At 39.4% G+C, this 16,705-nt stretch overlaps 1 protein-coding gene across 1 annotated transcript in view; it reads left to right on the top strand.

Moving 5' to 3' along the window:
• Nucleotides 1-561: 561 nt before the first annotated feature.
• The window catches only part of SLC25A20 (solute carrier family 25 member 20), a 71,093-nt gene continuing 54,949 nt past the window's right edge, over nucleotides 562-16,705 (top strand). The window contains exons 1-3 of the mRNA XM_053720791.1: nucleotides 562-755; nucleotides 9,400-9,492; nucleotides 13,264-13,391. Coding sequence (XP_053576766.1) covers nucleotides 651-755; nucleotides 9,400-9,492; nucleotides 13,264-13,391 — 326 coding nt within the window. The 5' untranslated portion in view covers nucleotides 562-650. The remainder of the gene's footprint in view (nucleotides 756-9,399; nucleotides 9,493-13,263; nucleotides 13,392-16,705) is intronic.

Below are 16,705 nucleotides of genomic sequence, written 5' to 3'. Positions count from 1 at the left end.
AATGTTTTAATTTAAAGTGAAAGTAACAGGAAATCTGACTGCTTTTGTATCTATTGCTTACTGGCTGACAGGGACACCTCCCATAGAAAATTCACAGGACTATCTATTAAAAAACGTACCGTAAAAAATGGTGAAATATTCTGTTGGAAAAAAAATTGGATTGATGTGGTATTCAATTTATACATTTAATTGTAAATATGTATGATTTATGTATTTATATAACGTTATTATTACTGTATTTGTTAATAGGTTCTGAATTTAACTTTCGAATTTGTACTGTCATGATACCAATTAAAATTATTGAACCAAATACAATTTTAAAAGAATACATTTGAATATAATAACTAATGTAATAATAATGTAAATATGTTTGACCACTTCAAAGATGGCAATCTTTACCTCAGGAATCCTACGACTGTGAACTTCATTCTGAAAGCAAGTGGGCGGAGTTTTGTGGAATGGAATGCAATGATTGGTCGATTTGATAGAGGCGAGCAATGATTGGATTGAGGTGTTGACGCTTTCTGGTTTCCTAGTCTGTGATTGGTGGAGAGTGATCGGGGGCTGAGTAGGGTAAAGGTCGGGAAAGTGTCCCTGTGCTGTTTGTCCCTGTGTCACTACCTGGTGTCCCGCTCCTCTCCGGCCTCAACATGTCCCAACAGCCGCAGCCCATCAGCCCCGTCAAGAACTTCTTCGCTGGTGGGTTTGGAGGAGTTTGCCTGGTGTTTGCTGGACACCCTCTGGATACCATCAAAGTGAGTGGGGAGATGGTGTGAGGCACCTGAGAGGTGGACAGTGTGAGGCACCTTAGAGGAGGGACAGTGTAAGGGGCCTGAGAGGAGGGACAGTGTGAGGGACCTGACAGGAGGGACAGTGTGAGGGACCTGACAGGAGGGGCAGTGTGAGGGACCTGACAGGAGGGACAGTGTGAGGGACCTGGCAGGAGGGACAGTGTGAGGGACCTGACAGGAGGGACAGTGTGAGGGACCTGGTAGGAGGGACAGTGTGAGGGACCTGACAGGAGGGACAGTGTGAGGGACCTGACAGGAGGGACAGTGTGAGGGACCTGACAGGAGGGACAGTGTGAGGGACCTGACAGGAGGGACAGTGTGAGGGACCTGACAGGAGGGACAGTGTGAGGGACCTGGCAGGAGGGACAGTGTGAGGGACCTGACAGGAGGGACAGTGTGAGGGACCTGACAGGAGGGACAGTGTGAGGGACCTGACAGGAGAGACAGTGTGAGGGACCTGACAGGAGAGACAGTGTGAGGGACCTGACAGGGGGGGCAGTTTGAGGGACCTGACAGGAGGGACACTGTGAGGGACCTGACAGGAGGGACACTGTGAGGGACCTGACAGGAGGGACAGTGTGAGGGACCTGACAGGAGGGACAGTGTGAGGGACCTGACAGGAGAGACAGTGTGAGGGACCTGAGAGGGGGGGCAGTGTGAGGGACCTGACAGGAGGGACAGTGTGAAGCGCATGAGAGGAGGGACAGTGTGAGGCGACTGAGAGGAGGGACAGTGTGAGGCGCCTGAGAGGAGGGATAGTGTGGGGCGCCTGAGAGGAGGGATAGTGTGGGGCGCCTGAGAGGAGGGATAGTGTGGGGCGCCTGAGAGGAGGGACAGTGTGGGGCGCCTGAGAGGAGGGACAGTGTGGGGCGCCTGAGAGGAGGGACAGTGTGGGGCGCCTGAGAGGAGGGACAGTGTGGGGCGCCTGAGAGGAGGGACAGTGTGGGGCGCCTGAGAGGAGGGACAGTGTGGGGCGCCTGAGAGGAGGGACAGTGTGGGGCGCCTGAGAGGAGGGACAGTGTGGGGCGCCTGAGAGGAGGGACAGTGTGGGGCGCCTGAGAGGAGGGATAGTGTGGGGCGCCTGAGAGGAGGGACAGTGTGAGGACATGACAGGGGACAGTGGCATACTGGGGCACAGAGTGATGCGTCAGACACAGACAGTGATTTTTTATGACACTGTAATGCGCTAGGGAAAATATGGGGACAGAGGAGAGGAGCACTATGATTGGTTTGGAAATAGATGGTGACAAGCTCAGGACATGGTTATAGGTTGGGGAACAGACTGTGATAGGTTCATGGATCAGTAATAGAGAGAAAGCTATAAAAGTACGGAAATAAAATGATCTGTGTTAGATCATTACATTATTGCACTGTTGCTGCATATATCTGTGTTTAACCTTAGTGGAGGTAATAATCACCTAGGTAAAGGGCCATTATAATCTGTGTAAGTCTATAAGTAGCAGCGTTGTAATGCTGTATATATAACCCCAGTGGAGGGAATAAACACCTAGGTAAAGCGCCATTATAATCTGTGTAAGTCTATAAGTAGCAGCACTGTAATGCTGTATATATAACCCTAGAGGAGGGAATAAACACCTAGGTAAAGCGCCATTAGTATCTGTTAGAGAGTGTATCAGTAGCAATGCTGTATGTATAACAGCAGTGAAGGGAATAAACACATAGGTAAAGCGCCATTATAATCGGTTAAAGAGTGTATCAGTAGCAGTGCTGTAATGCTGTATGTATAACCCCAGTGGAGGGAATAAACACATAGGTAAAGCGCTATTATAATTGGTTAAAGAGTGTATCAGTAGCAGTGCTGTAATGCTGTATGTATAACCCCAGTGGAGGGAATAAACACATAGGTAAAGCGCCATTATAATCGGTTAAATAGTGTAGCAGTGCTGTTATGCTATATGTATAACCCCAGTGGAGGGAATAAACACATAGGTAAAACGCCATTATAATCGCTTAAATAGTGTAGCAGTGCTGTTATGCTGTATGTATAACCCCAGTGGAGGGAATAAACACATAGGTAAAGCGCCATTATAATCGGTTAGTGTAGCAGTGCTGTTATGCTGTATGTATAACCCCAGTGGAGGGAATAAACACATAGGTAAAGCGCCATTATAATCGGTTAAAGAGTGTATGAGTAGCAGTGCTGTAATGCTCTATATATAACCCCCACAAAGGGTTTATTACATAGTTAAATTCCAACGTGTTACCCACAGAGCACTGCTGGTGCCACGCAGAAGCCAATGCTGAGCCAATCAGCAGTGCTAGCCATAAGACCCAGCTGTGCAACTTGCGCTGCTGATTGGCTCAGCATTAGTTTCTGCTCAGGATCAGCAGTGCTTTGTGTGTCACAAGTCGATAGTGCTAAAAGTTCTAAGATGCTGGTGCCCTGTATAAAGATGTTTAGCTTCACCGGTTATCAGTAAGGGATTTAAAATAAGAGCATGTATTTAAAACAAAAGACAAAAATCTGCAGGCACAGCAGGCTTTGTAGGAATTAAACACCTGTGCAAGAAATAGTTCCATACTAAAATAATGTAACCCCTTAGAGCAGGGCTCGACAAACCCAGGAGCCTGGGAGCCACTGGCTCCTAGAATTTTACCCCTGGCTCCTAACTTTTTGGGTTATTCTCCATATATCTATATACAAATCCCATTGCCTGGCTCCTAAAAATATGCCTGGCTCCTAAATATTCTTACTGGCTCCTAAATTTTAAACAGATTTGCCAAGCACTGCCTTAGAGTCTTTTTTTTTTGTACGTTTTATGCTCTTTAAGCAGTAGGAAGATGTGATGGGGATTTCTGGTTGGTAGTAAAGTTAGAGATAAGGCTGAGGGTGTGTGTTGTGCTCTAGGGCTGCAAACTGCAGATAATAATACGTTGGGTATCAGCTCTGTAAGGGGACTGGCTGGGCACTGTCTTCCCTTTTTCAGTGATAGACTCCTCCATTCAGAGCTTAGAGAAGCACTTTATATTATTGCTGTTCAGAGGTCACCATGCAGGACAGACAGGATGCCATACTCTTGTTTTCTAGGTGAAAGGTCTGAGCTGTTATAGGAGAGCGATACTAGAGCCAGCGTCTTACTGTAGGGTGCACAGTACCTGCCCTTTACTTTTGTACCTATATCTGTGATTATATCCCTGACCCGTGGCAGTTAATTACCTAACCATACTCTGCTCACATTAATATGTATTTGTATTTTACTTTTATTACTTATTAGTTTGTAGGATACAGTACACTTGATTTGTATTTTATTCTTTTAGACACCTTTTATTTTCTTTAACTGTTTTCTTTAAAGGGACAGTCTACTCCAGAGTTTTTATTGTTTAAAAAGATAGATAATCCCTTTATTACCTGTTCCCCAGTTTTGCATAACCAACACAGTTATATTAATACACTTTTTACCTCTGTGATTACCTTGTGCCTCTGCAGACTGTCCCTTTTTTTCAGTGCTATTTACAGACTTACATTTTAGCCAATCAGTGGTGACTCATAACTCCACTCATAACTCCACTCATAACTCCACGGGAATGAGCACAATGTTGTCTATATGACAGACATGTACTAGCACTGTCTAGCTGTGAAAACACTGAAATAAGAGGTGACCTCCAAGGCTTAACAATTAGCATATGAGCCTATCTAGGTTTAGCTTTCAACAAAGAATACTAAGAGAACAAAGCAAATTTGATAAGTCAATTGGAAAGTTGTTTAAAATTGCATGCTCTATCTGAACCATTTAGATAGAACATGGAATTTTAAACAGCTTTCCAATTTACTTCTATTAAGTTTGCTTCATTCTCTTGATATCTTTTATTGAAGAGTAAAACAAGGTAGGCTCATAAGAACTCAGGAGTGTGCACATGTCTTTAGTACTCTATGGCAGCAGTGTTTTGCAACATTATCTGTAGCTTTGTTATACAGTGTTGCAGAACACTGCCACCATAGAGTACTAAAGACATGTGCACACTCCTGAGTTGTTATGAGTCTACCTTGTTTTACTCTTCAATAAAAGATACCAACAGAACAAAGCAAACTTGATAACAGAAGTAAATTTGAAATTTGTTTAAAATTGTATTCTCTATCCTAATCATGAAAGTTTATTTTTGACTTTACTGTTCCTTTAATGGGTTATTTTAGTGGGAACATTACATTCTCTAATTCAGGGGTCGACAAATCTGTTTAAAATTTAGGAGCCAGTAAGTATATTTAGGAGCCAGGCACACTTTTAGTAAACCAGACAGTGGTATTTGTATGTAGATATATGGAGAATAACCCAAACGTGATTGGGTCAGTGACAAGGGTTAAACACACAGCATTGCAGGGTTGATAGTGCTAAAATGAAATAACATTTGGCCCCAGGGATGGTACTTTGAGACCATTGCTCTACATCATAGGTCCAGAAACAAGGTAAGAGAAGCCTTTTTATTAATATAGTAAGGAACAGATACCAAAATCTTTTAATTCTGCTAATGCATTGAAAATATTTTTTTTTGCTTTTATTGACCCTTTACCATTTCATTTTCAGTTCATGCTGTGTGATAATTTTTTTTAAACACATATTTATATGGTTGCTTACTTTTTTTCTACAATAATGTTTCTAGTCCCTCAATTCAATCCTTTTCCTCAGTGACAGCTGTTGCAGCCAATTCTAGATGCTCACCTACTAAAATACACTGCATATGCTTCATACACAAGGGATGGTGAGACTTGGAACGTCTGCCCAGGGTGATATATATATATATATAAGGTTGGCATGGTGACATTGGCTTCATCCATACTTCCCACCTCTAGATAATTTTATTGCCGTTTTGGGGACACTCTCAAGAAGGTGTGCCACCTCTGCTCTAGACAATGAGCAGATGGGAGCATACTTGCCACTGGGATTAATGTCTTGTACAATACACTCTCTAATGATTAATGGATCAGACAATATTCACCCTGACTGCATTGTCTGAAGAAATGACCCAGCAGTCTTTATGTTTGATGCAGCGCCATAAGGCTAAGGGGGCTCACACGATTATATTATGGATGTGAATGATGCAGAAATCATACCACTGAGTAACATTAGATATACAGGGAGTGCAGAATTATTAGGCAAGTTGTATTTTTGAGGATTAATTTTATTATTGAACAACAACCATGTTCTCAATGAACCCAAAAAACTCATTAATATCAAAGCTGAATAGTTTTGGAAGTAGTTTTTAGTTTGTTTTTAGTTATAGCTATTTTAAGGGGATATCTGTGTGTGCAGGTGACTATTACTGTGCATAATTATTAGGCAACTTAACAAAAAACAAATATATACCCATTTAAATTATTTATTTTTACCAGTGAAACCAATATAACATCTCAACATTCAAAGATATACATTTCTGACATTCAAAAACAAAACAAAAACAAATCAGTGACCAATATAGCCACCTTTCTTTGCAAGGACACTCAAAAGCCTGCCATCCATGGATTCTGTCAGTGTTTTGATCTGTTCACCATCAACATTGCGTGCAGCAGCAACCACAGCCTCCCAGACACTGTTCAGAGAGGTGTACTGTTTTCCCTCCTTGTAAATCTCACATTTGATGATGGACCACAGGTTCTCAATGGGGTTCAAATCAGGTGAACAAGGAGGCCATGTCATTAGATTTTCTTCTTTTATACCCTTTCTTGCCAGCCACGCTGTGGAGTACTTGGACGTGTGTGATGGTGCATTGTCCTGCATGAAAATCATGTTTTTCTTGAAGGATGCAGACTTCTTCCTGTACCACTGCTTGAAGAAGGTGTCTTCCAGAAACTGGCAGTAGGACTGGGAGTTGAGCTTGACTCCATCCTCAACCCGAAAAGGCCCCACAAGCTCATCTTTGATGATACCAGCCCAAACCAGTACTCCACCTCCACCTTGCTGGCGTCTGAGTCGGACTGGAGCTCTCTGCCCTTTACCAATCCAGCCACGGGCCCATCCATCTGGCCCATCAAGACTCACTCTCATTTCATCAGTCCATAAAACCTTAGAAAAATCAGTCTTGAGATATTTCTTGGCCCAGTCTTGACGTTTCAGCTTGTGTGTCTTGTTCAGTGGTGGTCGTCTTTCAGCCTTTCTTACCTTGGCCATGTCTCTGAGTATTGCACACCTTGTGCTTTTGGGCACTCCAGTGATGTTGCAGCTCTGAAATATGGCCAAACTGGTGGCAAGTGGCATCTTGGCAGCTGCACGCTTGACTTTTCTCAGTTCATGGGCAGTTATTTTGCGCCTTGGTTTTTCCACACGCTTCTTGCGACCCTGTTGACTATTTTGAATGAAACGCTTGATTGTTCGATGATCACGCTTCAGAAGCTTTTCAATTTTTTAGAGTGCTGCATCCCTCTGCAAGATATCTCACTATTTTTGACTTTTCTGAGCCTGTCAAGTCCTTCTTTTGACCCATTTTGCCAAAGGAAAGGAAGTTGCCTAATAATTATGCACACCTGATATAGGGTGTTGATGTCATTAGACCACACCCCTTCTCATTACAGAGATGCACATCACCTAATATGCTTAATTGGTAGTAGGCTTTCGAGCCTATACAGCTTGGAGTAAGACAACATGCATAAAGAGGATGATGTGGTCAAAATACTCATTTGCCTAATAATTCAGCACTCCCTGTAATTAAAGTATTGTATGAAACAAATGTGGAAAGTGAGAGAGTGTTTTGGGCATTCTCTAAATGTGCAGCTGAGAGTAATCCAGGTGTGAGACATGCAAGGTAAGGAGGGGAGCTGTGTATTCCAGTTGGAGCCAGGAGAGCAGGGGGGTTTGCATGTGAGATCCAGACATTTCAATTTCATTGCAGAGGATACCATGTAATATTAGAAAGGAGCTGTCTGGGGAGCTTTATAAGGGAAATAACCTATCGGTAAGTGATTCTGATAGGAGTGTTTAGGATAGGGGCAACCCGGTTAGAAGGATGGCATTGGCTGGCACACTGTTGCTTAGGAACACTGGAATAGTTATATTTATAGGTCTAGACTCAATGCATTATGGCATTTTAATATATCGCCAGTGACCTGTAGTAACAATGCATTTACCCTGCAAATAGCACAAATTTGCAGAGGAACTTCGGTGAAATGCCAGGACATGACTGGTGAGCCAATTAAAGGACCAGTCAACACAGTAGATTTGCATGATCAACAAATGCAAGATAAGACAATGCAATAGCATTTAATCTGAACTTCAAATGAGTAGTAGATTTTTTTTTTTTCTGACAATTTTAAAAGTTATGCCTTTTTGACTCCCCCTGTACCATGTGACAGCCATCAGCCAATCACAAATGCATACACGTACCATGTGACAGCCATCAGCCATTCACAAATGCATACACACTTATTCGTGCACATGCTCAGTAGGAGCAAAAAGTTTAAATATAAAAAGATTGTGCACATTTTTGTTAATGGAAGTAAATTGGAAAGTTGTTTAAAATGGCATGCTCTATTTGAATAATGAAAGTTTCATTTTGATTGAGTGTCTCTTTAAGTGTGGCTTATGTATGTCACTACCAAACCCCACTCCTGCCCACCTTTACCCTTTTGATAAACACACTTACCAAGCGGCATTGGAGTCATAATAAAACGCTCTAAGAAATCTGAGCATTTTATTACTGACTTAACATATTTTTTTTAAACACACATCATTTTGAAAATGTATAGGCAAACTACAACTCCTTGTAATGGTGAACTCTAACATTTTGAAAATCTAAGTAGAATACACTGCTACTGTTATTTTTATGTGGCAGTGTATTCTACTCAGATGTACAAATTCCCTCAGTTTATCATCAAAGGGACACTGAACCCAAATGTTTTCTTTTGTGATTCAGATAGAACATGCAATTTTAAACAACTTTCTAACTTACTCCTATTATCAATTTTTCTTCGTTCTCTTGCTTTCTTTATTTAAAAAAGAAGGTATCTAAGCTATTCTTTTGGTTCAGGACCATGGAAAGCACTTGTTTATTGGTAGGTGAATTTACCCACCAATCAGCAAGAACAACACAGTGTGTTCACAAAAAATGGGCCGGCATCTAAACTTACATTCTTGCATTTCAAATAAAGATACCAAGAGAATGAAAATAATTTGATAATAGGAGTAAATTAGAAAGTTGCTTAAAATTGCTGCTCTATCTGAATCACAATAGAAAAAAACTGGGTTTAGTGTCCCTTTAACTAAAAATGTGATTATGGTCTAATTGAGTTGTTATCTTTAGAATATGTGTGAGCACAATGTAATCCCACCATTAGTAACGGCCCTCCGTGTAAAATTGTGGGTGCTCCTGGTCTATACCAAGTACAACTCTCAGAGGCCCTTACATAATGATTCAAACATGTTTCCTTCACTGCTTATCTAGGTGTTTGGTGGTTATTGAGTAAAATATATAAGATGTTTACAGCATAAAGAAATGGTCCACTAATATGGTGATTGTGAGCTCTCACTTTTTAATGTATATCCGATATTACAGGACAGCGCTCCCAGCTTGACCGTCACCTCAGCTTGTGAATACTTATATTTACGTTTTTATGTAGTGTGGGAATTTTATATAAAATGTTTGTTCTTTCATATTTTTCTAGGTTCGAATTCAGACACAACCAAAAGCTAAACCAGGAATCCCTCTGCAGTATGCCGGCACTTTTGATTGCTTTAGAAAAACTCTCGTCAATGAGGTACAGTGCTACAGATATATTAGACTAAGTGCTTGTTCATTTTATTATCTCTGCTGATGGTCATGTGACTTGAGATATTATCCATAGTTACCCTCACTATGTTTTGTGTACTTCTACATACATGTAAAATAGATGGTAGTTGGAATTAAACAAATTATTAGATAAAGTGTACAATTAAGCAGCATGAAATATACCAAAGTGGGCCTAGATCAATATCTTGAGTTGTCTACTTAAAAAAACTAAAGAAAAACAAAACAAGGCTCTATTTCTGTTTATATGGAGTATTAGCAAAAATGCTAGAAATTCTCCGGTATTTTGGACAAATTCTTCTCTGAAAGTCTCGGTAGTGAAGGGGTTAAGGGATAACATTTTACAGTAGCTGTCCCCTTTAATGGGAACATTTAAAATGATGAGCTGTACCTAAGCTTGTATAGCAAGGCTTCCTTCTCTGTGCTTGGAATGACAAAAGAAAGTGTACAAAGAATGTAGAAAAATAAAGCTCAAGCTGAGACAATACAAAGCAAAAATATACAGTTTTATATGGCTTCTAGTCTGTATACACACACATATTTACATATGTTGATTTACACACTCACACTTAAACTCACACACACATATATATATATATATATATATATATATATATATATATATATATATATACACACATGCACATTTACACACTTGTAGTTAAAGTTGGAAAAGTTTGTTTCTCTCATGTAAACTGTTTATTGAAAAAGAAGCTGAAGAATGTTCCAATTTCGGCCGAGGGCAGATACGCTCCAGAGTGCTCTGTTCTAATCAGAGCCTCGGGCGCCGCAACTGCCTCTGGGAACCTTACCATGGGTCTCAGCCCGCACGTCTTGAAATTATCTATCGAATCTATCTATGTAATTCAAAGTGTCACCAATTTTTAGACTGCACAAATAAGTAAGCAATTGCAAATTCATTTCCTATATCAAATCTAAAAACTTCAATAAAACAATTTGTGACTGCAAATTCATTTCCTAGATCTAATATTTTAAACCGTTTGATTGTTTGTATTATATTTTTTTAATTGTTATAGTTGAGTTTAACGAAATAAATAAAGAACATGATGTTAAATAATAGTTGAGTTTAACTAAATAAATAAAGAACAGAATGTTCCGATTTCGGCCGAGGGCAGATACGCTCCAGAGTGCTCTGTTCTAATCAGAGCCTCGGGCGCCGCAACTGCCTCTGGGAACCTTACCATGGTTCCCAGCCCGCACGTCTTTAAATTCTCTGTCTGGGAAATTATCTATCTATCTATCTATCTATCTATCTATCTATCTATCGAATCTATTTATTATAGATTTGATAGATAGATAATTTCCCAGACAGAGAATTTCAAGACGTGCGGGCTGGGACCCATGGTAAGGTTCCCAGAGGCAGTTGCGGCGCCCGAGGCTCTGATTAGAACAGAGCACTCTGGAGCGTATCTGCCCTCGGTCGAAATCGGAACATTCTGTTCTTTATTTCGTTAAACTCAAATATTATTTAACATCATGTTCTTTATTTATTTAGTTAAACTCAAGTATAACAATTAAAAAAATATAATACAAACAATCAAACGGTTTAAAATATTAGATCTAGGAAATGAATTTGCAGTCACAAATTGTGTCTGGAGCGTATCTGCCCTCGGCCGAAATCGGAACATTCTGTTCTTTATTTATTATATTCTTCGGCGTCTTTTTCAATAACCATTTTACATGAGAGAAACAAACTTTTCTAAAAAGCTAAAGTGCTTTTTTTTTTTTTTTGCACTTTAACTAGTGCCTAGTAGGTAATGTGCAGATTATCTAGGTAATTTGCAGATTACCTAGGTAATGTGAGAAATGAAACAATTTTTCTGCACTTTAACTGATCACCCTAGTTAATCTGCAGATTAGCTAGGTAATGTGCACATTAACTGATTTATGCACTTTAACTGTAACATATATACATATTCACATGTATACACATATACGCACACATGTATACACATATACTCACCTATACATATTCACATGCATATATACACATACACATATACGCACCTATACATATACACACATGTATACACATATACTGTACATATTCACACATGTATACACATAAACTCACCTATACATATACACACACATGTATACACATATACTCACCTATACATATTCACACACATGTATACACATATACTCACCTATACATATTCACACACATGTATACACATACACCTATACATATTCACACACATGTATACACATGGGAAAATAAGAGAGAGGCTAGATAATTAAGGGCGCACTGAGCTGGCTACATCCAAGATATTGAATAAAGTACTGGACAGGGTATATAATTAATGACCCCTTAATGTCTAAGTATATAAAAAAAAAATATGTATTCCCCTGTAGATAAATAGATGAAAAGTAATATGAATTGGATAAACAAGCAATACTTGCTATAAGGAACCCGTTATTAAGAAATTACTATTGTATATGTGAAAAAATAGATAGAAACAATATAGAAGTACAATGGATGAAAGAAAGAAAGAAAAAAGAAATATATATATATATATATATATATATATATATATATATATATATATATATATATATATATATATATAAATACAATTCACAGTAATTCAATATCGACGGTGTATAAATAACACATATATATCACATAAGTATAAACCCAATAGTGCAATAGCATAGGAAAAAAAGGGACTAGCCCAAATTAAAAAAATAATAGTAATAATGAAATAAAAACCTAAATATATAAAAAAAATCTCTAGAAAATTAATGTCCAAAGCATGGAATGATATAGTAGAATTAACAGTTCATAAGATTCCAGACAAAAGTTCACACCAGCGCAAGACTGAAATCAGTGGTGAATGGTGAGATATATAGAAATAAAGTGGTGATCCACAGTGTCTCGGAGAAAGCAAGCCCCGTAGGGTGTCTACTTACACTCCTTACCCCCAATCTCTATGAGGTAAGTGTCGCTCAGTGATAGTAGAATCCCTCTCCAAACTTCACGGAACTTCACGGATATGGAAAAGCAGCTGTAGAACTTTGCAGATGCAAATGCTCATATGACCCTATACATGTAAAACAAATAAAGAGTAATAGTGCAACTCTGTTTGGTAAGGTCACACAAATCAATTTATTACGAGTATCAAACTCACATAGAAGACCTCAATAGCATATGAGGTAACTTGAATATGAACGGTCCACAGACCCACAATCAAGCAGTAGGACAGTCCACAGCAAAGATCTTGTAGTGAATAAAGTAAAACAACAGTCTAATAACAGGAGTTATTAGACTGTTGTTTTACTTTATTCACTACAAGATCTGTGTATCGCTTGTTTATCCAATTCATATTACTTTTCATCTATTTATCTACAGGGGTATACATAAAATTTTTATATACTTAGACATTAAGGGGTCATTAATTATATACCCTGTGCAGTACTTTATTCAATAACTTGGATGTAGCCAGCTCAGTGTGCCCTTAATTATCTTTTTCACACATTTTCTTCTTATCAAGGCTGGATTTATGGGGTATCTCCAACTTTGATAGATAGATTGGGCTGCATACTAGCTAACTGGTAGTTTTTGAAGTTTTTTGAAGATCTTAGACTCTACACTGCGCCAGATTCATAATCCTTTGCTTCTACTACATGTATACACTTATACTCACCTATACATATACTCATATATATGCATATACAATACTTTTTGAGTTGCTAATGGATGTTGTCTGTATTGTAGGGTATCCGAGGATTGTACAAAGGAATGGCGGCTCCCATTATTGGGGTGACCCCCATGTTTGCAGTTTGTTTTTTCGGTTTTGGACTGGGTAAAAAACTGCAACAGAAGCATCCAAATGATGTGTTAACGTAAGTTACCTTCTTCCAGATTAGAGTATTTCAGTGATGTTCTACTCAAACACAGATTATATCTTTATTAAACATTTATTATGTATTTTGTTTTTTAATGTGAAATCATCTCACATTTTATATAAAGAACGTCTTTTTCTGTGACTAAATCTGTTCCTATGGTGACAGGAAGCATCCTCCCCTGCTCTATATGTCACTCATGCACTGCTGCTCTATATGTCACTCGTGCACTGCCGCCCTATGTGTCACTCGTGCACTGCCGCCCTATGTGTCACTCGTGCACTGCCGCCCTATGTGTCACTCGTGCACTGCCGCCCTATGTGTCACTCGTGCACTGCCGCCCTATGTGTCACTCGTGCACTGCCGCCCTATGTGTCACTCGTGCACTGCCGCCCTATGTGTCACTCATGCAATGCCGCCCTATGTGTCACTCGTGCACTGGCGCCCTGCGTGTCACTCGTGCACTGGCGCCCTGCGTGTCACTCGTGCACTGGCGCCCTGCGTGTCACTCGTGCACTGGCGCCCTGCGTGTCACTCGTGCACTGGCGCCCTGCATGTCACTCGTGCACTGCTGCACATGGCTTTACAGGACAAGTGTTAAAGAACAGTTGGCTTTATATGTCTCCCATAAACTGTAACTCACTTACTGGCTGGAATTTTAGGTTATCTGTTCCAGGGCAAAGGCTTAGTCATTACAATTACTACAGTTATCATGCAGTTCTCAAACAATGATAGCCTTGAAATCTGTCCGGCTGGTTGTCTTGTAGGAATGCTTGCTCCTTACATGTATCCCGATCATTACAGACCTGCTATCTTACTGACCTCACATAAAACCAAAGATCATTTCTAGACCTAATATATGTTTTTTTCTATTATTTTATATACTGTGTGGGTGCACCAGTATTCAAACAGCACTTAGTCACAGTCATCAGTGACTTGTATGTCACATGCACAATACAGAGCACTGCAAGTTCCCTGAGCTACTACACAGCTCTTATAACATACGCACGTATGCCTTGAAAACCACTAAAAGCTTTTACTAGAAGCATTTTTGCTTACATTGAAAAATGTTTCTATTTACAATTAGAAATACACCCATGCATATTTCAAATTTTACCTTTCTATTTTTTAAGGCTTTTAAAATATTGGGACCTGCGTCCCCTTGTGTTAGGAAGTTGCCATCAATGCATTAAATGCTTTTTTGATGCACAAATCTTCACGGTGCTCATGCATAGTGGACTGACCTTTTGAGCTAACACAGATTGTTTTTGGTAAATCTGCTGTGTGCCGTGTGTAGAGAGTACATCTAGCAATCCACAGCAGTGCACACATGCTCTGGTAAGAAAGCATTTAAAGCAATCTAAAGAAGCATTTTTTTTTTCTTTCATGTAATTGGCAAGAGTCCATGAGCTAGTGACATATGGGATATACAATCCTACCAGGAGGGGCAAAGTTTCCCAAACCTCAAAATAACTATAAATACACCCCTCACCACACCCACAATTCAGTTTTACAAACTTTGCCTCCTATGGAGGTGGTGAAGTAAGTTTGTGCTAAGATTTCTACGTTGATATGCGCTTCTCAGCATTGTTGAAGCCCGATTCCTCTCAGAGTACAGCGAATGTCAGAGGGATGTGAAGGGAGTATCACTTATTTGAATACGATGATTTCCCTAACGGGGGTCTATTTCATAGGTTCTCTGTTATCGGTCGTAGAGATTCATCTCCTACCTCCCTTTTCAGATCGACGATATACTCTCAATTTACCATTACCTCTACTAATAACTGTTTTAGTACTGGTTTGGCTATCTGCTATATGTGGATGGGTATCTTTTGGTAAGTATGTTTTTTATTACTTTAGACACCTCAGCTATGGTTTGGCACTTTATGCATTTATATAAAGTTCTAAATATATGTTTTTTTGTACTTATTTTTGCCATGAGTCAAGTTCATGTATTTCCTTCAGCAGACTATCAGTTTCATATTTGGGGAATTTAAACATTTTAAGAAATGTATTTCTTACCTGGGGTTTAGGCTTTTTTTTCAATTGACTACTTCTTGCTATTGCGGGTATTAGGCCCGTGGGTGCGTCAAATGCGAAACTTTATTGCGTCATTCTTGGCGTGAAAATATTTTTGTCGCTAAAAAATAAGTTTATGACGCAACTTCGTAATTTCCGGCGTCATACATGACGCCGAGACCTTTCACACGGCGGCATCATTAGTGACGCAAGTGTGTCATTTCCGGTTATTTTTGGCACCAAAAAAAGTTTACGTTACATTGTGCGTCATACTTGGCACCAAATTTTTTTCATTATTTCAATACCCCATTGATGTTTGCCTCTTGCTTTTTTCTCTATCAGAGGCCTATGCTTTTGCATTTTTTCCCATTCCTGAAACTGTCATATAAGGAAATAGATAATTTTGCTTTATATGTTGTTTTTTTTCCTCTTACATTGAGCAAGATGACCCATTCTGATCCTGTCTCAGAAGTTTCTGCTGGAACATTGCTGCCTGACATCGGGTCTACCAAAGCTAAGTGCATTTGTTGTAAAAGTGTAGAAATTATTCCACCAAATGTCATTTGTAATAGTTGTCATGATAAACCTTTACATGCAGATAGTGTTTCCATCAGTAATAGTACATTGCCAGTTGCAGTTCCCTCAACTTCTAATGTACATGATATACCTGGAAATTTTAGAATTTGTTTCTGATTCTATTCTGAAGGCTTTGTCTGCATTTCCACCTTCTAATTAACGTAAAAGATCTTTTAAAACTTCTCATTTAGCTGATGAAATTTCAAATGACCAGCAACATAATAATTTATCCTCTTCTGATGAGGATATATCTGATTCAGAAGATCCTTCCTCAGGCATTGACACTGACAAATCTACTTATTTATTTAAAATAGAGTATATGCGTTCTTTATTAAAAGAAGTGTTAATTACTTTGGATATTGAGGTAACCAGTCCTATTGACGTTCAGTCTAATAAACGTTTAAATGCTGTTTTTAAACCTCCTGTGGTTTCCCCAGGGGTTTTTCCTATTCCTGAGGCTATTTCTGATATGATTTATAGGGAATGGAATAAGCCAGGTACTTCTTTTATTTGTTTGCCCCCTCCTACGCTAACCTCTATATGGGGTGGTGGGAGGCTGCCCACGTCTATGGAGATAGCAATCCCCACAAGGAACATATTATCTACTATGGTAGATATATTGACGACCTGCTGGTGGTGTGGGATGGAGATGTGGAACTTGCCAAAGATTTTGTCAAGAATATCAATGAAAATGATGTGAATCTTAAATTCACTTCACA

Source organism: Bombina bombina, chromosome 7 (genome assembly GCF_027579735.1).
Source record: "Bombina bombina isolate aBomBom1 chromosome 7, aBomBom1.pri, whole genome shotgun sequence".
NCBI classification, from domain to species: domain Eukaryota; kingdom Metazoa; phylum Chordata; class Amphibia; order Anura; family Bombinatoridae; genus Bombina; species Bombina bombina.
Note: the sequence above shows the minus strand (reverse complement) of the source record. Positions and strands in the feature narration are given on the sequence as shown.